General features: G+C 39.7%; 2 protein-coding genes and 1 long non-coding RNA gene across 3 annotated transcripts; 2 read left to right on the top strand and 1 right to left on the bottom strand.

Moving 5' to 3' along the window:
* On the top strand, positions 1 to 7096 carry hmmr (hyaluronan-mediated motility receptor (RHAMM)). The gene is made up of 19 exons (XM_063484073.1): positions 1 to 48; positions 305 to 403; positions 493 to 584; positions 692 to 769; positions 920 to 1108; positions 1211 to 1297; positions 1380 to 1491; positions 1572 to 1637; positions 1789 to 1862; positions 1979 to 2046; positions 2127 to 2485; positions 2576 to 2724; positions 2886 to 3118; positions 4220 to 4336; positions 4737 to 5462; positions 5551 to 5623; positions 6249 to 6425; positions 6555 to 6717; positions 6852 to 7096. The coding sequence occupies exons 1-19, from the start codon at positions 3 to 5 to the stop codon at positions 6869 to 6871; spliced, it is 2928 nt and encodes a 975-aa protein (XP_063340143.1). The 5' UTR covers positions 1 to 2; the 3' UTR covers positions 6872 to 7096.
* A 362-nt stretch (positions 7097 to 7458) lies between these two features.
* On the bottom strand, positions 7459 to 10111 carry insb (preproinsulin b). The gene is made up of 3 exons (XM_063484061.1): positions 9833 to 10111; positions 8421 to 8623; positions 7459 to 7735 (listed from the first exon to the last, which is right to left on the bottom strand). The coding sequence occupies exons 2-3, from the start codon at positions 8608 to 8610 to the stop codon at positions 7590 to 7592; spliced, it is 336 nt and encodes a 111-aa protein (XP_063340131.1). The 5' UTR covers positions 8611 to 8623; positions 9833 to 10111; the 3' UTR covers positions 7459 to 7589.
* A 6208-nt stretch (positions 10112 to 16319) lies between these two features.
* Positions 16320 to 25531, top strand: LOC134639191 (uncharacterized). The gene is made up of 3 exons (XR_010095315.1): positions 16320 to 16538; positions 16645 to 16696; positions 16960 to 25531. It is a non-coding gene; the product is annotated as an uncharacterized LOC134639191 (long non-coding RNA).
* Positions 25532 to 27155: the final 1624 nt, after the last annotated feature.

The following is a 27155-nucleotide window of genomic DNA, read 5'->3' as shown; positions in this document are numbered from 1 at the left end:
AAATGTCTTTTTCACGAGCTCCTTTGAAGAGATTCAACGAACACATAGGTAAGAAAAAGCTAACGGCTGTAGCATGCTGCCAAATTCAACCACTTAACGTTAAATGGCTTATGTTAGCTGGCTAAAGCTAACCAAGCGTTAAGGCACATTTGGTTAGCGGGGTTTCTTGTTTAACGTATATAAATTAATAAAACATAGCCACGGGTGGTTATTTGTTTACATAACAAAGGCCTGATGGTGTTTATGATACCACTGTTGATTGCGGTGATCGACATTACAGCTAACGTCTTCTTGTTGTTCGAAGGTTGCGCCCCTCCTCCGGGGTCCTATGAGATTAAACCTGGGGACCTGAAAGGAGCGGCATCCTTTGACAAATCTGATCGATTCAAACCTCCTAAAGCGGGTGAGTGGCTCTGCTATACATAATGCTACAGGAAATGGTGTAACTGGTAACACAACGTTAGTACAACTGGTTTTCTTTTGTGTCTTCAGCTGATGGAGCTGCAATGCCGCCGCCACCACCATCACCTTCCAGAAATGCCTTAGTTTCTCCTGTCCGCAGGACTCTGTCGCTTGATGTCCTTGTGAGTTTAATGTTATTGTTAACGCCACTCTGCAGAGCCTGCTGATAATATAGTTGCTTGAGATATACAAAATTGCTTTCCTTTGTCTTTCCCTTGTCAAAAACTAGCCTGAAGGGTCAAGTGCAAAGAAAGATAGGAATGGCATGACTGTGGAGAAGAAGCAGCAGAAACTACTGGAGAATGAGGTACACCTCAAAGATTGATAGTTCTCTGTAATCAGCAGCTTGTGTCCTTAGCTATTACTGTGGAGCTGGTGCACCACTAAATGTTCAAGCTGCTGTTCATCCTGTTGGTGCCTGTACCAGAAAGATAGTTTGAGTTTTGATTCTTCCCAGATCCGGTTCCTGGTGCAACAGCGTGGGGAGCAGGATCGTCGGCTACTCGCCCTGGAAGAAGAGCTAAAGAAGGTAGAGGCCAAGCTGTTGGCTGCAATCAGGGAAAGGACCGGACTCACTGCCAGTGTTACCACACTTGAGAGACAGCGAGCTGAACTCAAGAAAGTCAACGAGTTCCTAAAAAACAAGGTATGATGATATCTAGACTTTACTGTATTTAGAAATACCGTCATGAGTGTGTTTGGAGTTGAATGGTGGGTGTTTTTTATTTTTTTATCTATTTTTTTCAAGGTGTCTGCTGATACAACCAAAAAAAGAATCAATTCCCTTACCATGGAGTTGATGGAAGCTAGGAACACTTTGGATGTTAAAAACCAGGTATGATTCATTCAGTTTGTTAAATCCTATCTTAATATTAACCCATGTGCAGTAATAAATTGTGTCTTTTTTTTTTATTCAGGAATTTAGTGTACTTCAGATTAGCACTGAAGGCCAAATAAAAGTTTTAGAAACTGACCTACAAGCTGCAAGGGCTACACTCGCAGCGTTAAAGGACAGGAATAAAGACTTGGGTAAGATTTATGACTATATATCTATCTATTACATATGTAGAATGTGTAGGTGAACTAATTAGGGTGTTACCTTTCTCTAGAGGACCTCCATGAGGTGACAAAAAGTCAGAATGAAGATCTGGAAAATGAAAATGCTCGATTACATGGTGAGTTTTCTTTTGGATTTTTCACTATGTCTGTTGAGTTGAACTGGAAGGCAAATGAACATTTTCACCATCTTTGACTTGGGAATAACATTAGTAAGCAAGTAGCATCACCTTTACTGTGTTTCTTTTTAATGGTTGCATTCTCTGCCAGCTGTGATACGGGAGCTCAGGGAGGAGATCCATGTAGTGCAGGGATACCTGGATGCAGCCAATGATGAAAACCAGGTATAAACTAGGTTTACATTACCACATGCTGCAAATATGTATTTATTAATTTTTCTTCCCCTGTCTTTTATTCATAAATTGGGAAAGTCATGTTTAATTCATCTTTGTGGCCATAGGAGCTCCGCTTAAAGATTCAAGAGAAGACACAGAACACTGTTGCTGGTTCCCAAGTGGAGAAACTAAAGTGAGCAAACACTTAATGTATATCTAATTAGATTTATCCTTACTGCGTGTCTTATATGTTTATTTGTCATTTTTCCACAGGCAGCTGGAGTCCGAACTAGAGCGGCGTGTTTTTGAGCTTGAAACCACTCAAGATGCGCTGCAGCAAAAAGAGGAGGAGGTACGCAAACTCCAGCAAGAGCTGCAGTCAACAAAGGATGCTTTATGGGAAATGGAAAAGAAGTTGGAGGAACAAGAGCAGGAGCTGAAGTCTTCTATGAGTGCCATGGAGGAGCAAATAAAGTTAGCCAACCAAGATGTTCAAGAATCTCAAGTGACAGTACGCCAGCAGGAAGCAGAGCTTTCTAGACTGAGGGAGGTGCTCCGGAGAACGGAGAGGGAGCTGGATGAGCGAGTGGCGCATCTTGAACAGAGGTGTCTGTTCTCCGAGGAAGAGAGAAGTATGTCCATCTTGAGCCAGTGGCTTTGGCTATTCAAGGTACAGAAAATAATTGTGAAGTTTGTGAAGTTCTTGTTTTTATATATCTTAGGCAAGACTCAGAAGGAGGGACTAAGGAGGGTGGAAGAGTTGAAGAAGGAGCTGGGCTTGCTCAAGGAGGCTAAAAAAGAGGAGACAAAGAGATGCACTGAGCTCCAGGAAGAACATGCCAAGCTTACTGAGGAACTGGCAAAGGAAAGGGTGAGACAAACTTTTTCTTGTCTGTTGGGTTTGCTGTCGTCGTTGTTGTTGTTTGTTTTGGTTTTTTTGTTTTTGTTTTTTTTAAACCAGAACTCAGTGCAGTAACTTTTAAACTGTAACTTATTGTTTTGTTTTTTTTTTCTTTTCACCTCTCCCTGCAGTCATTAGTGGACTCCCTATCTGTGCTAGTGGAGCAGGAGCGAGAGGATTCTGAGAATCAGTTCAGACAGCTAAAGGAAGAGATGGAGGAGGTCCTGGGAGAGCTTGCCCTTATGGAAGAACAGGAGCAGAAGAATCAGGAAATGACAGAGAGTCGGGAGACCCTCCAAAGTTTGCAGGAGGAAAATGAGGAGCTGGAGAGACAGCTGAGTGATACAAAAGCACTTTTGGAGAGGTGAGCAACCAAAGGGCAAGCAAACTGATGGATGTCACTGCCCATGTGTTACTATTTAGACCCACTAGACTGGCAGCATGTCCTGGCATGCACTGTAAATAAAGCGGGGAGAAAATAATTGCTGTGCATCAGTCCATCGCAAGCTTGACAGAGTCAGTGGGTCACTGACTATTTCTGTTTTTGACCAATTTAAAGTTTCCAAATGTACTGACTTCATCCTTGGCGTATAAAGGAAGGAGGGCACTTGGTGACCATGTGTTTTTTTGAGAGTCTGGTAAATGTAAGAGGTTTGGAGGGCCACATCACTATAATATTGATGATGTGCACCTTGTAGCTAGGGCTGCAAGTGAAGATTTTATTACGACTCAAGGTTATTCCATACCATAGTCTAATTCTCTTATGGTTTGTTTGCACCAAACACAAATAAAAGTTTGGCAACATGAGAATATTCGCCGCAGCTGAGAAGATAATTGGAATGCAATTAAGGAAGCAGTTTCATGAGTAAACAGAAAGTCCTATTATTCAATAAGTTCACTCCGTAACATTACATAAAAGTGAAGTTAAATCATAGAGCTCCAATTCTCTTCAAATAGCATCAGTAAGCTCTTCTTCCAGTTTTGATAGTCAGTGGCATCAGGAGGAAATTCCAGTGGACGGGTTTTCACGAGGCAACATGAAGCGAATATTTTATGGAAGTTGAAGTATTCACCCCAAATCACCTCGTTACGTAGACTGTAGATTTATAAAATCAAAAAGTTTGCACTGCTAATGTTGCAAGCACAGCTATTCCATTATATTTTCCAGTATTATTATTTATTTATTTGTGTGTGTGTGTGTGTGTGTGTGTGTGTGTGTGTGTGTCTGTAAAAAATCCAAACCCAAAGATACGGTATTATTAATGTTTTTAGTAAGTTGAGGAAGAAAAAGCTTGGAAAAACTGTCTCATCTATTTTTCTAAATGCAGTGTTACTTGATGCATTATGTGACCACTGGTTGATTTTGTATATTTTTTTTGATACTTCTGTCAACTGTTACAATGGATTGGGTGTTTTAGGAACATGAGCTCAAGATGTCTTTTTTTTGGTTTTGTTTATTTTTAAGTAAAAGCAATGACGTGGCAGCTGTGAAAGAGGAGCATTTAGCTGCTGTGAGAGTGCTTGAAGAGGCGCACACAAACTCCCTGAGCAAGATGGCAGAAACTGTCGCGGAGCTGAAAAGGTGAGCGCTTGAGCGTCTGTGGTTCTTGGATGTGTCTCTTGAAAAGCCAGTTTGATTTGTGCTTGCTTTTTATTCTGCCAGAGCGTGGGCTTCACGGAATGCTCGTTTTAATTTTCAGTACCAGAGAGGCTTTAAAGGAAGCAAAGGAAAGGCAGAGAGAGCTAGAACTTGAAATTAAGGAGGTGATGCTCACAGGGTTTCAACAGAAGGAGGAGGAGATCAAGAGAGTCAGGGAATGGTTAAAAGAGCAGCAGGTGATACAGTTAGCTGGAGTGAAAGCCAGCGAGCAGATTTTGAGGTATCCTCAAAAAAAAAAGTTCTTTTTTTTTTTTTTAATTTTAATTTTTTTTCTACCTTTGCTAAAATTGTCACTTTTCTACCTTTCTCTTTGACTTTGTAGAATGTTGCTGGAGGTGCAGGCTTGCCTCGCACAAAAAGATGATGAGATGAAGGCCGTGGAGGCGAGCCACGCTGTTCAGATCAGTCAGCTACAGCAGGAGGTACAGCTGCAGAAAAAGGAGAAAGACGACGCACTGGGACAACTGGGGGAAGAGAGAGGTCAGAGTGTAGCTCAGCTCCAAAAAGAGAGGGAAAAAGCCCAGAAACTGCTGGAGGAAATCAGTGGGGAAAAGGAGGAAATGATGACACAGCTCAAACAAGAAAGAGAGGAGAAGGTTAAAATTCAGATCGCCCTTCAGGAGGAGAAGGAAGCATGTGAGGTTGAAAGGAAAGACCACCAGCGGCTAAGGTCAGAGGTGATCAGACTACAGACTGAGCTCGAGAGATTAAAGGAGGAAAGGAAAGGTCTACTGTCTCAGGTAGAGCTCAGAGACCAATCTAAGGTGGATCTTGAAAATCAACTTAGCATGGCCGAGCAGGCCAGAAATCTGCTTCAGTCTCGCCTGGTTGAGGTTGAGCAAGAAAACGAGAGCTTCCAGGCCCAATTAGGCCTCGCAGAAGAGAAAACACAAGCTCTGCAGCGCGAGTTGGATGAGGTGCGACAAGACAGACGAGCTATAAGGGAGCAGGTAGAAGTACTGACTCAGGAGAAGGTTACACTGCAGTGGGAGTTGGAGGAGCAGCGGCAGGAACTGCAAAGACAAATAACTGAAGCACAAGAGAAGAGGTGAGAGAGGTTGATCTTTGTGTGTCCTCTGGAGGTTTCTGCTGTTAAAATTTGTGCATTTTTAACTCATCGTATACTTTCTTTTAAGTTCTTCAAGTTCAGAGACCGAGCACTGGAAGAAACAATATGAGGAGCTGTTTGCCAAAGTCAAGCCCTTCCAGGTCTGTGATTTATTTTTATGACAACTCATAGAAACCCACACACGTTTTCATTAAAGCTGCACTAATTAGTATTTTTAGATTAATAACGGCAAAACCCCTCCTTGTTTAATTGGTTTAGTTGACAGGGTGCATGCACATTATGTTTATCTTACCAGCAAAATAAAACTGCCACATATGAACCCGCAGATATTTCTCACCCACCTCTGCTGTTCAGGCCATCTTTTAGTTGTGTCTTCCAGCTCAATTAACAGCTTCAGCACTTGTACACACTCTCTTTGGAGCTCCAGAGTTCTAATAATCCCACTTTACTCTATTCACCCAGCATCAAATGGCTCACAGACACAGTTAGTGAAGAAAGTGATTGAGGGGAAAAAAGTGGAGGTTTTTAGCGGTGAATGGAGCAGTACTTGCAGAGTACTTTTCTAGTCTTACCGATTGCTCCAAGTGCTTTTAAGCAACTAAAAGGCAAGACGTTTTTTCCTCCCAGAAGTTGGTGAAGATTTGAAGAGTAGAGAGATGTGTATTCATCAAGTGGTCAAATCAAAATGAATGTTGATGTCATAACACTTCTGTGAACACACAGTTATCAGATTAATAGTGAAAACTAATTAATGTGTGTCTGCAGGAACAGCTCAATGCCTTTGCAGCAGAGCGAAATGCACTACTTAATGAGAACGGGGCAAACCAGGAGGAATTAAACAAACTGGCTGACGCTTACGCTCGCCTCTTGGGACACCAGAACCAGAAGCAGAAGATCAAACACGTGGTGAAGCTGAAGGATGAGAACATCTCTCTAAAACAGGTAAAATGTGATGCAGAATTGCCTGCCTTCCAAAACGCAGACATCATCTCAAGCTAACATGCCTCTACACTACACCCTCCCCACCTTCTTTTTATTTATTTATTTTCCCTTTTTTTTTCGTGTGTGTAGGAGGTGTCTAAGCTTCGCTCTCAGGTGAACCGGCTAAAGACTGATCTGGAGCAAGTGAAGTCAAAGCTCCCCGGTGCTCCTCGCCGCAGGTTTGACCCCAGCAAAGCTTTCCAGCATGATAAGGAGAACAGGCAAACTGAAACATCTGAGCCGCTTAAAGACGGTAAGCACTTTCATCTGGCCAGAACCTTGAAGGAATGATGAGATGAAATAAGAATTGGTTTTTGTGGATGAGTCTCATTTTTATGTAACTCCTAAAGTGTTTTTAAAACTCTGATTCTCTGTTTGTTTTGTTAGGAAACCATTATGGACTTTAGGCTTTAGGACTCTGCTAGCAGCGCTGCCAAGAGACTTTTCTGAGATCTAGTATCTGTGGGTTATGAGAGTGTAAACTGAGGTTTTACAGCCTTTTGTTTTAGTGTGTACATTTTGTGTTTTGGATTTTTTTTTTTTAACAAAAACTGTTTAAACTTAATGAGGTAAAAGATGGAATAAAGTCTTAGATGCTAACAATTGGAGATCAAAAGTGTAACTGGCTTAAAATCTAAGGTGCATTTTTCTAACTGAATTTTAATCTTTTTCATTATTCTTAGGGTTGTAGTAATTATCTCAAGGGGAAACTCCTAATAAATCTGTCTTATTCTGTAAATAAAGACAAATTTTAATACTCTTCTTGCACCCAATCGTTCTTGAGACTTATGCTAGGTGTAGAAATGCTTTATAAAGAGCCTTTTTTTTCCTTTTCTCTCATTTGGATCATTTTGGCCATGTCTATCCTCAGCCAGAAGAGAGCACTCTAGGACTGCAGCCACAGGTTGGAGTACAGCAAAAGGCTACTGCAGCCCATGTTTCAGCTGCATTATATAGGAGCGACAAAAAAAACACAAATTCACAACTTTGCAGAGAAGAGCCTTGGGTTATGGGTCAGGAAGCTTTATTTCCTTCAGTTGATAAGACATAGCCAGCAAGTATCAGGCCAGAAATTGACTTCAGGACCTTTTTACAGGCTATGAGTGGTGCTCCTGAAGTGGCGAGTCAGTCGCAGTAGCCCTCCAGGTGGTAAATGCTGCACGGCTTGTGGCAGCACTGCTCCACGATCCCTCTCTTCACTTTGGGCTCGTCGCGGCCCGACAAAGCCCTCCACAGTCGCTGGTCCTGTCTGGCCCTTTTAGACAGGAACCCTTTGAAGTGGAGAAAGTTTCCACAGCCCGGTGTTAAGTCCTGATGCTGCTGTGCAAATCTCCAGTTCCGCAAAATACCATTTACTGTTCACACTTTAATGGAGACTTAATGGCTAGTTAATCTAATCTCCCCAATCCATTTAGTCTTGTTAGTCTGTACTTCAAGAGGAGATATGATGGAGCGCTAACAGAGGCATATCATAGCTTACACCCCTAATGTTAACATCGAAACATCAATAGAGTGTTTGATGCGGAAGATCCAAAAAAGTTTCTAGAAATAACATAATGAATAATTTAGGGATTTCACAATTTTGATCAACTGATTTTGTCACAGCATAGATGTTGAAAGCTACAAACTACAAGCCTGGCCACACCACTGAACTCAGAGGAGCCTGGAGTTAGGCTTTGCACACTAATGATGACTCAATACATTGATATAGTTCTGTAAAGTTTTCAGCATGTTGTCCCTAAACATTTTTCTTCCAGCTAGCATCCAATTTGGCATTTTCATTAGACTGAGTCTGAACTTTGAACACTGTGTTCAGAGACTAGACACACAAAGCACAACTGGGGTCTTGGGGTGATGTCATGCTGTTCCTTTCTGAACTCCCACCATCAAGGGGACAATTAGAGCTTATTTTACACAAGTAAAAAAAAAAAGAAAGAAGCAGAACAGTGGTCTTACCGAGCAGATGTTCCACATCCCGCTTGTGGGTCCGGCTCGGATTGTAGAAAAAGCCCCTTTCTCCACACACAAAGTAGAGGGCGTCCACCAGGTGGGAACCACACAGATGCTTGAGGGGGACCGAAGACCCCCCTGGAGAGCAGAGCATCAGCAGTAACAGCATGGACACTGCCCATGATACCCTGGCCATACGAGGGAGACCGCTTGAACAAAGGACAAAAAGAGGACTTTATACACAAACATTTGAAAGCTATTTAGCTTTTTATTGTGTTGGGTTTCAAAGAAAAGTGTAAAACCAAATTCAGTTATCAATATTATCAATACATAACGCCTCACGGTTTGGAGGAGTGAAAGAGCGTGAAGTGATGTCGAATGATGACTTTTCCTGGCATTTTCTGTTAATAACTTCTTGTGAGATTCTACCTAATAGCTGCAAAGATGAGGCACACGCAATACCCCAACTCAAAATTTAGAAAGGAGGGAGGGGGGGGGAAAGCAAATACCGCATTCTTTGGTGAAAAAGGTCTGTGGAAGAGACGTCGTATTCTCCAAATTTTCAGTGTTTGAGAAAAGGGGATCATTTCAAATGTTACATCTTGATGACACACTTGGTCTTCACTCTGTTTTTCACAAGGCTAATGCAACATATAGTGATAATCTTTTTCCAAATAGAAAATCATCTCTAAAAATGTAATATTTTTGTAATGTTCTAAGTTTCATAGGTATATTTTTTTTCTTTTTAGTTTTTTTAGATTTCAGTCACCCAAAGTTGAGCCTAATGTTATTTCTGCACAGCCTCTGTTGAAGTAGATTGAAAATTGATTTTGTTCTCAGTCCGTTTGCTTTACTTTTATCCCCAGTTGAGCCAGATTTTATGATGGCCCCATCAAAGCTAGAAAGAATATGCCCCAGAATCACCAATGTGGATACTGTCAGTGTATCCTCAAGGTCAGCCCACACCTTGCTGTCCAGCTTAGCAGCTACAGTGCTCAGGAGTGGAGATGATTTGTCCAGTATTACAGAAGTGATATTAGTTAAATCCCATTTGTGATGGATATTCTTGCACGTTTGAAGTTCAGCTTCTGTTTCAAGGTGAAAAACATATTTAGCAGTCATTTAGAAACTATATAGACCTTTTGTGGACATCATATAATGTACTGCAGATTATTGGATTGATAATAAATCATTTTAACAGTGTCTTTAACAATGCACCTGTGCCAGACATTACAGCATTGGCAGAACACTCTATCGGGTCCGCCACTCCTCTATCCCTCTTGGCCTTGTGCCAGGCACATTGGCACAGTAGATGGGTTGAATTATAGATTCTGCCCACACTTTATTTTCATCCTGGTTATTATACACATAAATTTTAACAGTGAAAATCTTGAGGGAATACAGAGAAACTTCCTTACCTGTGTTTGAGGCCTGAGTGCAGCAGAGCAGCTGGTGGTTAAAGATGAAAAGGGCCTAGGCCTATAGGGCTATACTGGTAGAGAACATCTCTACTTGGCTACCTTTGCCCCTTTATAACTCTCCACCTGGCTTTTGTCAGCCTCAGCGGAAAACCCTAAGGTCCTCTCATTAACACCCTGACTCGTAAGCATGCTGATCTGCTCTTCAGTCGCACGACGTCATTTAACTGAGTGTGGACCTGCAATAACGGGATATAGTTGAGAAGGCAGACATCCAGCGATGCCCAACTCAACCCCCGCTGTGTGTTGTCCTGACTTGCTCTGGTAACAGGATGACAGACAAACACCATATGTCATGTTCTGATCACAAGAGCCATGGACTTCCAAGTTTGCCAGTGACCACTGCTGGTGTTTTTAGGTACTGTCACATAGGACTCACGTGAATAAGGTTTGTGTCATTCAAGTCCAAGTTGCAGATGTACATATGCAAGTCCATATGGATGTTTTTATTTAGTCAAGAAAAAACTTATATTGTATTATAATCGTGCCTTTATCCCCATATCACAATGCAAAAGACACACACACGCACAAATATTATAGAAATCTCTTAAAAACTTTAAAACTAAAAATGACTGAATTCTTGTCATTATACCTAAATTTCAAGTACTAAAACTTGTTGTTGAGGACTGAATAATACTAAGAACTGAATACTAGCAATTTTGGCATCTAATCAAAAAATAATAATGTGCTTTGATAATGATGTCATTTTGAGTAAATACATGTGTATGTGTGTATATATATATATATATATATATATATATATATACTGACTAGAAATATAAATGTATGACATTTATAATAATAATATATATACTCTAAATGATAAAATACTCCAAATTTTGTACAAATTTATTTTTTGAAACTAATTATGAATTAGAAATGTGGTCACATTTCTAGATGTTGTGGACCTGTGGATTAATAGCTTGCTGGCATTTTCCTAAACAACTTACACTCAGCAAATGCTGTAGATGATGTGGACTCAGAAAATGTATTTTTAAAAGGACACTAGAAAAACTTGCAAAGAGATGCAGATGTTTATAAGATGACTGCTAACAGCATGAACCTGGTTATTACAGTACCAGCTATGTTTACGGTTTCTAGGTTGAGGAGGGAATTTGGCACAATGTCACAAACTTTTATTTTTCCAGGTCTTAGCAGTGTTGTTGCGCTTTTATTGAGAAATAATAATGATAACACAAAATGAACAAATTAGATTTGTGTTACTACAGCTTTACTGCTTGGACCCATAAAAAGACAAGTCATTCTCATAATGTAAAATCATGTTGACCATTCACTGCATGCAGCCAGTAAATATATTCATCATTAGTTCTGTTAATCTATTTAAAATTTACAATTAATGGTAGTTACATTCTTTTATAGCTTTTCTATGCTATCATATAAACTCTTCTATGTGCGATGTGAAATGGAAATCTTTTCTTTTTTTTATTACATTACTTATCTTGCAGTTAACCTAACATTTAAACTACAGTTTTCCGATTCTATTCAAGAATTAGCATTATTTGAGTGTATGACTTATGATGTAGCGTCAACCTTCAGAAATTATTCTGTGCAGCTGAGGAATCTGCCAATTTCAAAGCTTTGTGTGTTTTTTGAACTTGACGAAACGATTGCGTAAGCAGTGGGGGACTTTAACAAGCATCTGGAAATGGAGGAACAATCTAAAAAAGGGGTAGTTTCATATTTTTATCTAACACTTTTAAATAGAAAAGGGGGTTATACAAAACATTTGCATTAAATAATAAAGAATATTGAAAGTCAATATTTAGTATGACCACCCTTATTCTTCAACACAGCCGGAACACTCTTAGGGAAACATTATAATTTCTTTAATTAGTCTTTGGGAATAGTTCTCCAGGCTTCTTGAAGGACATTCAAAGCTCTTCTTTGGATGTTGGCTGTCTTTTGTTCCGTTTTCTGTCAAGATGAACCCACACTGCTTCAGTTATGTTGATGTCCAGGCTCTGGGGCGACCAATCCATGACTGAGAGTGTTGGCATTGCCGGGTTTTAGGAAATTGCTTTGCCTACTTTACACGATACCTTTGGTATTTTAAAGAAATGGGAACAATTTATGTATTTTTGTGATAGGCTGCTAGCAACAAAGTGCCTAAATGTACAATGTAAAATGGGATTTATGAATAAAAGATACCTGGTAGCACTTCCGACACTGTTTCATTCACGTCTTGCCTTGTTAAAATAAATAAATATTCTTAACAGCAACATCTGTACAATTTTTCTTTGTAACATTGTTACTTATTTAAGCCTTTTGTAACTATTCTTTTTCAGTTCCAAAGACAGATTTATACATTATGTTTCCAGCTCTAATGGGCCATGGGCATTTATGCTTATGTTATTAATGCTATAGTCCAAAAGCATACACAAAGACAACAAAGACAACAGTGACAACCGAAGCAGAATTTGTCCTCTATTAATGTTTCTCCATAGATCAATCCTGCAAAAGATGCTTAATCATGTTATTTAATGTGCAGTGATTTCTCATTCCACTCAAGATAGCATCCATAAGTCTTAGTATTTCTTCTCTGTGTAAATCTAATGCTGGTAATTAGTTTTTTATCCTGAAAGCACATGTGTTCAATCAAACATTTCGTTTTTGCTTTGGTTATTTTTATTTAAAGGAGTTCTGTGCTGCTTTTCTCTTATGAATAGCAGAAGGAGCCGGAGCTCCTTAAGGAAATTATAAAAACAGAAATGATCTCTTATTAGCTATTGTACTGTCAAACAAGGGAAAAGCAAGATTAAGAACTGTTTGCACGGTAGAAATGTTATAATTTAATTTACATTCGCACAAACACAGTTTATGCTCACATTTGACCGCTGATTCATATGGCCTATACTTGTGTTTTAATAGAAACAAGCAAGACAGCTACAGCCTGGAAATTCATCTACATGTTTTTCACCAACTGCCAGAGACTAATTAACCCAAAGTTCAACTTGTTGTTCATTTATTTTCCACAAGGGGAATGAAAGCTGTTTCTAATGAGTAGACAGAAAAAATCTTGTCGGTTTTTACCATTTTGAATATGTAATTAATTTTGTTTCATGGCTGACATGATCTAATATTCTTTTAATCAGTAAAAGAACCTCACATTAAGGGCTCTGTGTGTTAACATGGCTTTTAGGTACCTCAGAAATAATTTGAAACAGATTTCGACAAAAGAGACGTTATAACTAAATGACATTAAAGAAGGGAGGGTCTTTTGAGGAATCCTTAAACAGTGGGTTAGGAGGGAAGCTATACAGCACCTTAGCTCTGCAAATCGAGAAGGTGTTAAATGCAGAACCAGGAAAGGTCCAACTTTGCCATGCTTTGAAACTCGTTCCTTGAGGGATCAGAGCAAAGCGGCAAGAGCTGCGAACAACAGACACATCCTTTCCTCCCCGATCGCATGGCTGCTTCAAACATGCACATCAAACAGCTTAGAACTAGCAGACGCCCTAGACATGCAGAGACAGACAAAAGTTGGGTGGAAAGTCGGCTGGGTCCCTAAGGTGGGAGTTACGTAACTCCTCTTCTCTTCTACTGTGTTTGAGGAGATAAAAGGGAGTGAGGAGTTCAGGCTAGTGAGATGTTGTTAATCTGCTCTGATAGGGAGCCTTTTTACTCCCATAATTATCCCAGACTTTCTGAGGATGGAAACTGAAGAGACTTAGAACATTAAAAAATCGTTGACTGACACAGCAGACAACAGAAACAGCTTGGATCATTATATTTTTATGTGAGATTTTGAACCATAGAAGGCAGAAGTAATGAGAGAGATTTCCATAAGTCAACCCTGAGAAGCAGATACTGATGCAAAGCCTTTCGCGAGGATTCATCTGTGCTTTAATGGAGCAAATCTTTGAATATTGAATAACTTCTATTTAAAACGACTCCAGGCCAAATAAGGAAAACATCAAAGAAGTGTCCAAAAAAAAAAAAGTTGAGGATTTCTTTGTTTCAGTGTTTGGCAAGGGCAAACAGTTTGGATTCTGGCAGGTCAAAAGCCCCTGTCATATCCAAACATTGTGTCATGCATGTGTGTGCAGACACACAAAAGACAGACTGGACACGTCCTCCTGTTCCAGACACTGCCCTCCATGTGTGTCACGGCCTGCTGGCTCAGATCCATGACAGAACGCCACAGAGTTTCAAAAATCCTTGGTTAGAGTGTGTGTGTGTCTATACTGTGAGTGAGAGGGTGAGGGCTGCCCTGGTGTCTGAACTCTCATGTTGTGCCGGTGACAGTTGCTAATGCAGTACTAACCTCTGTCATGACCTACTTTGCTATGCCACCTTTGTCCAGATCCTTATATTACACACATTTAAGTGCACACACTCACATGGAATATTACAAAAAAAAGAGAAATGAATCCCCTTACAATTCCAAAGACATTTCTCAAAAACTATACTTGTGCACACACAGACGTTTGAGCCGATTAGAATTAGGAGCTGACAGCATGGGTTGGGGGACCGAGCTTGGTAAGAGCATGGTTTGACAGCTGAGAAAATGACTACATGTTATAAATGTGACAAGCCCCCAAGAGAGAGGTGATGCAGGACAGAATGATGGCCAGTTTGATTTTCAGCCCAGAAAATAGATATCTATTTAAACCCTCATGTGACTGGCCTTTTCAAGTTGAGCTCAGCGCAAGACAAGAGAATTTCATTTAGGAGTGCCATTTTACTACTTTTTGGTTTGATGGATTGATATGGGAGCTTCTGCTTCTTCTCTGAAGGGATTTTTTCTCCCCTCATCCAATCTGAAGGGAAAAGGATGTTGTGACTTTTTGAATTGTGACCCTCCCAAATGGGTATTATACCCTTCAATGCACCAATAAGAGGTAGCATCAGCTTGAAATGTGTTTGATCTCTCACATTTCTCAACAAAACAGGGGGGTCACTTCAGCTAGGGATTGGCGGGTTGCAGTTTCTATCTTTTTGGTGCTGACAGCATTCGGAACCAGTTTTGAGGTCGTATCTGTCTTATGTTTACGGCCATGTTAGTGTGAGGCTAGTGACAGCATCCTAACATGCCAATTTATTTTATTATTGTGTCATGCAAAAAGCCAAATGTCCCAAATAGGCTTACAAGACACCAAGACATCACCAGAACTGAAGCAGTACCATAACATGGACTAAAAAAATGATCCAACATGATATTTTTTCAAGTTTTAGAAACATATTAACATCAGCACAGTGACAATGCCAACATGTTGATATCAGTTTAGGGTTTGCTAGTCTATGTAGACAAAAATACATTCTAAAGATCTTACTGAATTTGAGTGTTAATCCTGTAATATTCGGCAGAGTGAGGCCACTGAGTGCTGAGGTACCTACAAGTTCCTAATGCTCTGCTGAATCAGCAACTGCAGAGTTCCAAACTTCCTCTGTTATTAACAACTGCACAAAAATTGTGGGGCATTTATGGCATGGGTTTCCATGGCCCAGCAGCTACTGTAGATGTAATTTGTAGGTTTTCCAGTGTTGAGAGACATTAAGATGCAAAAAAAAAAAAAAAAAAAGTTGCTGAAAGTGGGCAGTGGTATGCTGCTTCTGAAGATGTTACACATGCAGTGGTCACCACTGGTCACAGTTTTGGTCTCTGTGTACTTGTCGTCAGGATATCACTTTGCGGAGTAGACTAGATGGAGGAATAGCTTTTTGATTATAGCCATGTTGTGCACAGCCTCTACAAATGGTTAAGAGTGTGTATGTGTGTGCATGTGTGTCTGCATGTTTGCAGAAATCGATACGGTTGGTATCACCCCCCTGAGTCTGCCTCCCCCTGCTCTTAAAGATAAAGCAGAGAGAGCAGACCTCCAGCCAGACGTATGAGTGGGATTAACAACAGGCGCTTATTTGGGAGAAGAAAAGAGGCAAAAGCTAAAGATATAAGGATTTCAACACTTTTCATTATTTTGTAGAGAATGTGTACAGCAGGTACTGTCAAGGAAAAGGTCAAAATCAATCAATCCAATGTTCTCTGTCAACCTGCCTCAAATTGCATATTGACCCATTGTAACAGTCTCCAAACTGGTGGATTAGTATGTGTTGACAACTTTAATGCTGGAGTGGAGCTTTTCTGCAAGAGTATCTATGTGCCGTTATTGGGTATCTCGTGGAGTTTGAGTTGACATTACTAAGCTAGAGTTGTTCGTTTCACTCCTTTCTGCGCTATCTCTTCCTTTAAAACTTTCTCTCACAAATGTGGCTGACAGAGATAGGAAGAAAGAGAGGGAGAAAGAGATAGAGAGGTGGTTGCTTACATAGCAGAATGCCAAACATGTCCACGTTTGTGTGTATGTGCATGTATATCTGACACTTGAGAGTTATCTCGATCTGTTACTGTCTGCTTTTGCAGGAGCTGTCAGTGCAACACACACACGTATATTTTATATAAAATGATGTGTAGCTACGTTGACTCGTTGGCATCCACTAGGTTCGCATATAGCATGTTGAACAGGAAGTACGAGCTTTGATATGTTGATGAGAACCTTTTATGTTCCGTGTTTGTGTCTCAGAGAGAATGTGTGTGTGTCTGTGCATGTGTTTTACTCTTTTGCTCAAGAGCAGGAGGGAGATGCTTCAGATGTGTTGTCCTTTCATTCCGGAGTCCTCCTTTGAGGTAAGAGGATCCCATGGAAACTTAACATTTCATTGTGGCTTGCCGCTGATAAAGATTGAATTATCTGTGTTCTCCTTAAATCCCCATTCAATTTTTTTTTTAACAGGGATGAAAGATTTTGTCTGCGGTGCCCTGGGAGCTGTGTACCCCGCTGTTTGGTAATATCTGAAATTAATTCCTCCACCAGTCCCAGTTGTGCCTAAACAATTCAAGGGCAGTGTTAGATCCTCAAATTGAGAATTTACTGAAAGGCCTTTGTACCACCGCCAGTGATAGCGTTTTTGTTAAGGATAATTCCATTTATCATTACTGTGTCCTACCACAAACTGGTTTGTATTACCCAAACAACAAATTATATGTGACGCTCAATCACAAGGGTTGTTACTCATTAATGGAAGTTGTGTTTTTTTCCTTCTTAAAGCCAGTGTTAAAGAAGAAGAAAGAAAACAGATAATTCTTTGAAGTGGAAGCAGAGGTCTCCACAAAGAAGAATTTCAAGAAACAGAAGGCAGGGTGGGAATGGAGAAAGGTGAAGCAGAAGACTCTGTTTTCGGTTTTGTTGAAACCACACAAGCATACTTAATTTTATCCAGGCAGGGGTTGCTCATAAATTCAACACTATCTGGACCTTAGATTCTCATCCACTCAATATTTCCACTATACACACATGCGCAAGCACGATCACCTTTCTTGGCCTTTGCCCTGGCTCAGAAGATGGTTGCCTCGAGATGTGAGCCGTTCTGAATGCAGATTCTGCATGCTGGACCGCAAATATAATAAAATATAGACATTGCTAATAGAGTCTGGCAGTTATGCCTTTGGATGAGGTTAAAGGGCTTCCTTTTTAACTCAGCGCTACATTTGAAGGGTCTCTGGTGATTAAACCAAGAGTTAATTGTACGAATTTCAAGAAGCAGAACTTGTCAGCCAATGTGAACATGAAATGATCATTTTACCTATTGTTACATTTACAAAAACAAGAACCAAAACCAAAAACATGCAAACAGAAAGATCTTCAAAGAGTGTTTGATCTCCAGTTGAGCTGTAGAGCAATTTTAGTCTCAAATATTTACTTTTTGTTTCTTTTTTTGTCTTATGCATGCACATAAATATACAGTGGAATTCAGATGAAAAGTACACCAAGTGGTTTCACACTATTGCACAGCAGCTGCACAGTAATGTGAAAACCAAGCCAAAGAGCAAAGTGATAAAGAAGAAAAAAAAAAAGTGGGATTCAACTTTAATGAAATTAGCTTTGGAAATGTTTCACAAGGAAAGAAATGCACTGAGTGCTACATGAAATGAAAACAGCTTTTATCTACAGTAAAACTTAACAGAACACCTTAAATGCTGACACTTTATTTTTTATTGATGTAATTTTAAACACATTTTGTGGCTATGTGATTAAAAGATAAAAACACATCACCGGTGTAAAATAACAAAAAACCAATGATATAGCAGGCCCGTTTGCAATAGTGTTAACCACTGAGCAAGATTAGAAGCTATATTTAGGTCCATATTTATTCACCTTTTAGTTCTATTTTTGTTTTTCTGTTTTGTTTTTTAAGGTCCTCCATCACCTAAAATGTATGGTTCTTTAATTGCAGCTTTTTATTGGGTGAACATAAATACATGGTGTAATATATGAGCTAATTAAGTAACTTGCTTTGTTGGTGAGGTGTCAGCAGTAATGTGGCTGTTATTGCCTCGATTGCAAAGTGGCTGAGATGACTTTCTTCCACAGAGATAGGGTGACATCTGGAGAGAGCTGGGAGTAGACCTGCTGCTCCTTTGTGTTGAAAGGAGCCAGTTGAGGCGTTTCGGGCATCTGGATAAGATGCCTCCTGGGTGCCTCCCTATGGAGGTTTACCAGGCAAGTCCAACTTGGAAGAGACCTCAGGGTATCTCCAGAAGCTACTGGAGAGATTATATATCTTATCTGGTTTGGGAATGCCTTGGGCTTCCTCCAGGAGCAGCTGGAAATTGCTGCTGGGGAGAAGGACATCTGGAGTGCCCTGCTTAGCCTACTGCCACTGGAAGACAATTTTGGATAAGCAGAAGATAATGGATGATTGATGGCTGCATAATTAGCTAGCGACAGGTCTGTAAACTGATTGGTTAACTTCAAAGAAATGTGCTACTTTGTAGAAATAATTTAACAATGCAATGTTACATACAGTATCAGAGAATTCCCTCTGTGTGATTGACAAGATCAAAAACCAATGCTGAATCTTACTGAACCTTAGGGCCTCCACTCTGCACTTCTTTAAAGCAGTCAAGATTGTCTAGTAGAAGTAAAGAGAGTTCCAGAAACACTTCTGAAAGTCCTTGTGAGTGAACAGCAAAAAAACACCTACATGTTCACTACTTGTTATTTTTGTCAGAGCTGTTATTTTAACAATTAGTGGGTGGAGAGACATCTACTCCTTTTGTTCGTACTTTTAGACATTTGGATTGTAGGGGGCAGTTACTTGAGGGAATGCATTTATAGAGGGAACTTTCATTCAGGTGCACCACTGGGAAAGCAACAGTTTTTCACTGTATTCTCTGTAGCACGTACACCACCACTGAAATATAAAGTTAGGCTGCATAACTAATGCTCTTCTAGCTGTTCCCAGAGAGCTGATTGGAATTAAATTCTTGTGCCTTTGATTTCACTAAATCCCAAATCACTTTGATTCAAGCCCAGACTTGGCCAGTCCATCAGTTCCAGTACTCCACATTCCCTTTTCTTGGTCAAACAGTCTCTGCACAGCTTTGAAATTTGCTTGGGGTCATTGTGTTGTTAAACCCACAATTAATCAGTTTTACTTCAGAATGTTCATAGGTTTTATGGACAGAGTTTCTAGGTGTAGCCAAGTGGCAGAGGCTTGCACTTCGGTAGTCTCAGAATCTCATCTCTGCTTTTCGCAAATGATGTGGTTCAGTTGGCTTCATTAGGCGATGGCCTCCAGTTTGTACTGGAGCGGTTTGCAGGTGAGTGTGAAGCGACAGGAATGCGAATCACCACCTCCAGGTCTGAGGCCATGGTTCTCAGCTGAAAAGGGTGAAGTGAAAAAAGAACAAGATTGCGGATACAAGTGACGGAAAGGAGCTTCCTCAAAAGGGTAGCTGGCCGCTTCCTTTGAGATAGGGTAAGGAGTTCAAGAAGTGCTCCGAGTAGGGCCGCTACTCCTCCATGCACCTCCTGGGTGAGGTGTTCTGGGCATATCCCACTGGACGGAGGCCCCGGGCAGACCCAGGACAAGCTGGAGAGATTATATCTCTTTGTTGCCCTGGGAATGCTTCGGTGTTCCCCCAGAAAAGGTGGAAGAGGTGGCTAGGGAGAGGGAGATCCCTAGCCACTTGGGCTTCTCTACTAAGGCTGACCCGGCCCCGGATAAGTGGAAGAAGATGGATGGATGGAAGGGTCGGATGGGTGGTTCAGGAGGAATTCCAACTTTTTGGTGGATCCAAGATGTTGTGGTAGACCTTTTTCTTCACTAATGTGTCCATGCTGCTTCTATAATAACTATACCATAATGGAATCTTGCCCCTTTTTCACTGTCTTTGCAATCCATCTAACATTCTCCAGCTTTTCTGTGGACATAAACACAATATTGCTGACTGAAGAGTTGAAATCTGTACTTGTCTGTTCAGAGTACCTTCTTCCAGTTATCTACAGCTCAGTGTTTGTGATCAGCTTTCATATTCTGCTTCTTCCTTGGCGCTTTTTGTAAGTACCAGTCTCAGCAATTGACTCCAAAGCATGACCACACTGTGAGAACACTTTTAGTCTTGCCCAGATTGTCTCAAAGATCATCCATCATCACAAAGTGCTTTATTGCAGACTCTTTCCTTTTCAGTGAGTTCTCTTCATTTCACATTTTTTGAACAGGAGTGAGGAATTTCAGACGCAATGCACATATTTATACCTAGAGTTTGAGCCAGCACACTGGACTTCCCTGAGAAGTCAGAAGTGTAATAAGTGTAATTTTAAAGTCCTTTATGTTTTTTCTTTTTTTGGCATACATTTGAAAATTCAAAAATATCAGAAATAATGTACTTTAGCATTAAAAATAATTTCAGTTAAAGAGCGTAAACATACTAATGGATTAACCATTAGAGAAACTGATTCAGAAATAGATTCTGGTAATTACTCGTGCTAAGTTAGCGCAGCTTACAGTGGGTGGTGGTCTAATGAATGCGTCATGCACTGTAGTTATATATGGATTTAAAATGATGAACTGGGAAGTATTCTTTGATAAGGACATAGTCATTACATGTATTGTTATGTAAAAAAAAATTTAATTAAAGCAGCTTTTAAAATTTCCTAATTTGATCGAATGGAAGATTCAGAAATTTGCCAAAAAGTTTGAAGTAAAAAAATCACATAATATGTTTTGTTTTGTATTTTTTGTATTTTCTTTTTTTACATCATTAAAATTTCAGTGTAATTCAGATTTAACATCTTCTGCTTCATTGGATGTAAAGAAAAAGGTTTCTTATGCAAGCAAAGAATCTGAAAGTCGAGAGAGGTAAGAAAAACACATAATATTAGTCCTCACACTAACAACTGAAGGCCAGGAAGAGATTTGAATAGAAAGTTACACTTTTCCGATTTAGGTATTACATGCAAAAATAATAACGCAAACAGCACTGATAATTTAATATGGCAACCTGACTTGCCACAGAGGCAATCCTTCTAATAGAACCACTATGATTTATTGCTGAAACTCTCCACAATAGAGACTGTAATGGGCTTTATTCATATTTTTATTTTATGAAACACGATGAAAGGGGTCATGGTGGCCATTAAGCGGATTAATGGTATGTGTTGGGTAAAGAAGATGCTATAAAGCCTTAAAAGTTAATGCTGTCATCTGCAGACTGCTGTCTTGATGGAGTGGGAGGGGCTACATGCAGCTAATAGACATAATTCAGCCAGGTAATGTTGGATCACTGGGGGACAAGATGGATATCACTTGGCAATGTTATAGGGTGTGTCGTAGTGTGCCGGCACATTTACGCAGGTTATTTATGCTCCATAATGAAGAGCATAATGAAAATTGGACACAACTATAAATATGAGTAGGGAAAGCGTAAATGTGGAGGGATAATCATTGATGCAATTAAGATGTCGTACACATGCAGTGTGAGCCTGGCCTCCCCTGACTTTCTCCTCTTCCTTTCACCAAGGCTGTATTTTACCCTGAAACATCACATTTAATCCGACTGGGGATGTCAGCATAAATCCACTGGACTCACACAAGGCGGCTGGCATTTTAAATATGTTAATGCCAAAGCAATAAAGTCTTTGCTTAATCTATTGCTGAGGTTATTGACAACTATTATTAGATTGTTAGTGGTATTTCTTTGTCTTAATTGGTGTGTGGATATGCCTTTGTGGACACTGTGCTTGCTGTGTGTTAAGTCCCAACCAGTCCACTAACGCCTTCAATTGTGCATTCATTTTGAAATGAAATAATGGATATTGCATTAAAGTGCCAAGTCGCAGCTTTAATTTAGTAAGCTTGCATCAATATTGAAATACTGTGTGTGAAATAAAGACCTTTTTACTCATGTAGACCTGACTGCAATAGTTCAAAAGTAAGTAGACAGAGTATATGTCAGTTTTATCCTGCAGGTTAAAGCACTGGCGCATTCCTGCTCAGGGGTTTTGCAATCTGGCTGGTATTTCTTAAGATGTAACAGTTCTTGTTTTGCAATTTGTCAGTTAAATGTCAGGTTTCAAAACATAATTAAACCCCATAACTTTAGAGTCAGAGAAGGCCAGATACACTAACTTTCATAAATGGAGAAAAGGAAACTGATATAGTTTAGGGATCCAGTTCTATTGACTAAATTAACAAAATTACAAATCAGGAACTGGTATTTCGGTGTTAATCTACAATTTTATAATTATAACAGCAATGTGTCCAGTTACTTTTGAACTCTGAGTGGGTTTGTTAAACAGGCTTTTTTTTCCACGCACATACTGCTTTCTATAGGACTGCATACCATACTTGGCACCTTAATGCAGTTTTGTGTTTTATTTAGGACTGAATGTACTGAGACACAGACTCTGAACAACAGAATGTGAAACTGTGCAAAAACTTACAGTCTGGGTTGTATATGTGGGTGTATGAAAGGGAAAAAACTGCTTGCACATTTTGGTTTTCTGTCAGAACTGTCAGTTTAAGACAGAGGAAGTGAGGGAGGAAGCGTGGAAGGAGGGGGAAGTAGAGTGAGAAGATGCAGGAGGAGAGCGATGGAGACAGATGAGAATTGAAGCCCAGGAGCTGAAGTGACCCTGCTGACCAGATGCTGATAAACTGCCATTACTGAGCACTCTGTCAGCTCTGCCTCTCATATGTCACTGTCATCCTGCTGCACTTCACCTTTTCCCTCTCCTCTTCTTATTTGTCTTTCTCCGCTTGTCTCCTTTTTGTTAATCCTTATTACTTATTCACGACTACATATTTATGTTGGGAAGCATCATTCGTCTTTTCAGGTCTTTTTACCCCTTTTTAAAATCCCAGTGAAGAGATATTTACTTACCTTTGGTTCTGTTCTTCAGATGCATTGCCTTACATTCAATGTGTCACAGCAGGCATGTTCAGCTTGTGGGAAATGACTCAGCTCTAGCCATTATTTTGACTGACTCAGACAGGCAGTAGAAAGAAGCAGAGGCTTATCTCTGAATGAATATCTCCTCTTTTTTTAAGAACCAGAGTGGTTGCTATGTGCCAACCAATACTTTCTTCTGTGTTCATATAAGAAACAAGTTTCACTGGATTTTTAGCTTTGTGGTTACGGGTGGTTGTTGTTAAGATATCCAGAAATAGGTGCTGTGTATGAGATGTTCTTTAAATCTTACCCATGACTCTACTTCTGGCATTAGAATAGTGGCTGGCCTAGGTTGTCCTACATATACAGTGCTTTTTAACTGTGAGTCAGATCCCTTAATGCAGCACAGCCTTGCTATTATACAGTTCTTCGTTTTTTCTAACACTGGTGGGTAGCACTTCATAGGCACCTAACTCAAGGAATGAACCTGTGTGCTGTCTAAACAGCTTTATTTGTTCCCATTTCTTGAGCTTAATCTACAAAAAGTGCCAAAGATAACACAGTTTGACAGGCACAAAATAGTATTTTTGCACCAACAAGGTGATTCCCAAAGACCTATAAGTAAAACACAAACAGATACACGCACACACGCTTAATGTGTAGTGTGTCCTTCAAAAGTGAAGGACAAAAGCAGGAAAAGGTACAAGAAAGAATCTGTAAAACGGGGATCTTGTCAAAATTTATTAAATTATGATTGCAAGACAAGCGCCATCTGATTTTGAGACACCATGCAATGTCATCTGAAAAGCGTCTGATTGGCAACGTCTTTCATTTTTCAGCACACTCAAAAAAATAATTCATTGGATGAACGTAATTTTATCTTGCCACTTATATTCCATCTAAACAAATCATGTTACATTAGTCCATCTTGATTGTGTTGTTTCAACACGATATATGTTTGTAAGTTTAGCATAATATTAACATTAACATTCCATTAATTTGACTTTTATTCAAACAACTTGTTTGTACCAAGTTAGTCTAATTAAATTTATTTAAAGTCATGTTATATTGTTTAAACACTTTGGCACATCAAAAGTCAGTCTTGTTACATGAACTAGTAAAATATTTGTTTGTTACACCAGTGATAATCTTGTTGAATGAACAAATGTAACTTCTGTCTGTAGTACATGTTGTGTTCATATTACATAATGTGCAACAAAAAATTCAACGGATTTAGAGCAACTTCCAATCCACCCATCCTCTTATCTTTATCTGGGCTGTGGAAGTGATAGGGTAAGAGGGGCAGGGTACATCCTGGACAGGTTGCCAGACTATCACATAGAGACAAACAACCATTTGCACTTTAATACCCTTGGGTAATTTAGAATCACCAATTACCCTTACCTTAACAACTGCATGACTTTTAACTGTGAAGGAAACCAGAGTATGCAGAGAGAACCCCTTGCAAACTTGGCCAGATTGTGGATTTGAACCCAGGACCTTCTTGCGCTGAGGCAACAGCACGAACCACCACGGCATTGAGCTATCAATACAGACTCAACAAAAGTAGGAAAGCTATGCTTGATGCAGAATTTTCTTTATGTTTTTGTCCCTGACAAGTTAAACCATAATAAATAGTAATACATACACATGGTGTGTGTATGGTTGTCTGTCTCTTATAACCCAGTGATTTTCCTGTGATTTGACATCTCGTGTGATCTTGTGAATTTCGTGAGTCCAGGCAACTAACCACTTCTTCTAGATTGTATCATGTCATCTGAACAAGAACAAATTAAGTCTTTGAATTTCATGCACATCCAACATGATTTCATTGCGTTCACCATAGAAACATGAAATTATTTTGTTCAAATGACAAGTTAGACTTTTGTAAATGTAACAGCCACCCAATTTACTTTTTTTGAGTGCATGAAAACGATCCCAAACACATTACCAATGCAGTAAAAGCTTACCTGGTTAGAAAAACACATAATGGAGCACTTTCAGTCATGGATCGGCCTCCTCGGACGCTGGACCTCAACATTATTAGGGCACTGTGATTTCATTTTGACAGATCTAACCAACAATCTAACTATCGCAGCAAACTCAACACAAAAATTAACAAATTTGGTAAAACACAGATTCTACCACACGTATTAACTGCAAAACAACAACCTGCTAGCAGTTAATTATGTTGTGTTGAATAAATCAATGCTTGCCAACAGACTGAGGGAGTATTCCCACTCCCCAGATGTGGGAGACACTTATGACCTTATTGGCATTCCCAGTATTTTGGACTGTAGCCAAATAGCTCCAGCAGCAGAAGAAATAAACAATATAAAAAAGTATCTAAAATTAATAATAGTGCATGTGAAATGGTATCAGTAGGTGTCCAAAAACAAAGACAATTTAAATGTGTTTGTTCATGAGGTTACTCACTTCTACAGTCATCTAATGTTTAATGTAATGTGTGACTTCAAATATAAGAAAATAACAAAAATATTAAACTATTGTGAAAAAACTTTTCATCTTTTTTCTTTTGTTCATGGTAAAAATATCTATTGTGACCAAAGGTGATGGCACTAAACTGCCACTATGCCATTAAAAAGATTGAAAAAGCTTTGTCCTTGCCTGGTAGTAGAGGCTGGTCAGAACTCCCTTAGGTTAATCTGTCTAATAGCAGCTATTCTCACTGTCACAACCGGGTAAAATAGTCACTTTCCTCGTTCAGATGACTTTGCCCTGTCTGAGTGAAGACCAGTTTGACTTTTAAAGTATGGGATGTTTTGTCCTTCACCCCGCCCTGCCTTTGGTCACAGATCTTTTATGCATCAGGTTTGGCTTAGACTTGAAATGGTGTGCTACATTTTGTTGTAATATATAGGAAAAAGTGCTACAAGGGTCCTCACAAAGATAGAAATAGAGCGATTTGTGTGTGCGATGAAAATTGAGCCACACAGACATTGATTTGTGTTTGGTGGAACAGATCAAATTGTCCCCTCATGCCTTCACCTACTTTCCCATGCCGGATGGTGTATGTGTGTGTTTTGAGGATTATGTGTGTAAGCGAGCGAGTGCGCAAGCAACATGGCATCCCGATTCCTGGGCCAAAACCTGTCATTTTGTGCCTGTCACATTGTGTTAAGTGTAGCTCATACTGCTTCCTTAATTCCCCGCATTCCCTTGTCGCCTCCAACACTCATAAACAGCATCTCTCAAAATGGCATCCGATTCATTACACCCCACCCCACACAAAGACGAGAGAATATAAACCCACACACATACAGCAGTTTCTGGTACATTACCAAATCTGAAGCTTAATTTCCTTTCCAACCAGCCTGACTTTTAATGTTTCATTTTGCTGCTACGTACCCAGGCTGCAGCATATTCTATTTGGTGGATGCTTACAGAAAACACTTTAAAATATTAAAGGGCACATATTTCTCCTGCTCGCAATCCTATTTAAGATTATTAACTTGATAGTATTATTAGTCAATGATATTGAGCTATAGTACATAGAGTTTACCCTATACAGAGAAGAGTAATCAGGAGCAAAGGCAATTCATTGAAACTTGTACATTCCTGAAAAATTCATGGATTCTTTCAGATGCTGCTATAACTAAGAGTCCAGACAAGTCAGCTCATCTATCTGAAGTCTGTTTCAGCCAAAACAGGGCGAAACTGGAGGTCGGTTTTATGTTCTTCGGCTACAGCCACTCAGGGCTTTTCAATTTGAACAACATACATGTAACCATTGTATTTCTGCTACATTTACAAATGCTGAGTCCTCATGATTTGTGTATTCCAACTTTTTGTTTTCTTCTATACAGCACAAGTAAAACTACTAACAGAAACATACACCACTTTCTCTTCTGTCCACCAGTTTTATTTTAGGAAAAGAGACATTCTGTAAGATGCCAATGGACATATTTTTTGGGTCTCAAGACTCAGAAAAGAGAGAAGGCACACAACTGAGAAATGAGAAAAGCCCAACCTGTGACATCAGATAAATGGATAAGTAAACTGGCTGGAAATCAACGTGCCTTTACCTTTAGTAGGTCTGTATAACCT

Source organism: Pelmatolapia mariae, linkage group LG2 (assembly GCF_036321145.2).
Source record: "Pelmatolapia mariae isolate MD_Pm_ZW linkage group LG2, Pm_UMD_F_2, whole genome shotgun sequence".
Classification (NCBI taxonomy): Eukaryota; Metazoa; Chordata; class Actinopteri; order Cichliformes; family Cichlidae; genus Pelmatolapia; species Pelmatolapia mariae.
The sequence above is the reverse complement of the archived record's forward strand: the minus strand, read 5'-3'. Positions and strand labels throughout refer to the sequence as shown.

Coding starts and splice junctions, on each gene's coding strand:
- hmmr (XM_063484073.1), top strand. CDS start 3: ATGTCTTTTTCACGAGCTCCTTTGAAGAGATTCAACGAACACATAG. Junction 1,298..1,379: donor CTTTGGATGTTAAAAACCAG/GTATGATTCATT, acceptor TTTTTTATTCAG/GAATTTAGTGTACTTCAGAT. Junction 2,047..2,126: donor TCCCAAGTGGAGAAACTAAA/GTGAGCAAACAC, acceptor ATTTTTCCACAG/GCAGCTGGAGTCCGAACTAG.
- insb (XM_063484061.1), bottom strand. CDS start 8,610: ATGGCCAGGGTATCATGGGCAGTGTCCATGCTGTTACTGCTGATGCTC. Junction 7,736..8,420: donor GGATGTGGAACATCTGCTCG/GTAAGACCACTG, acceptor TCCACTTCAAAG/GGTTCCTGTCTAAAAGGGCC.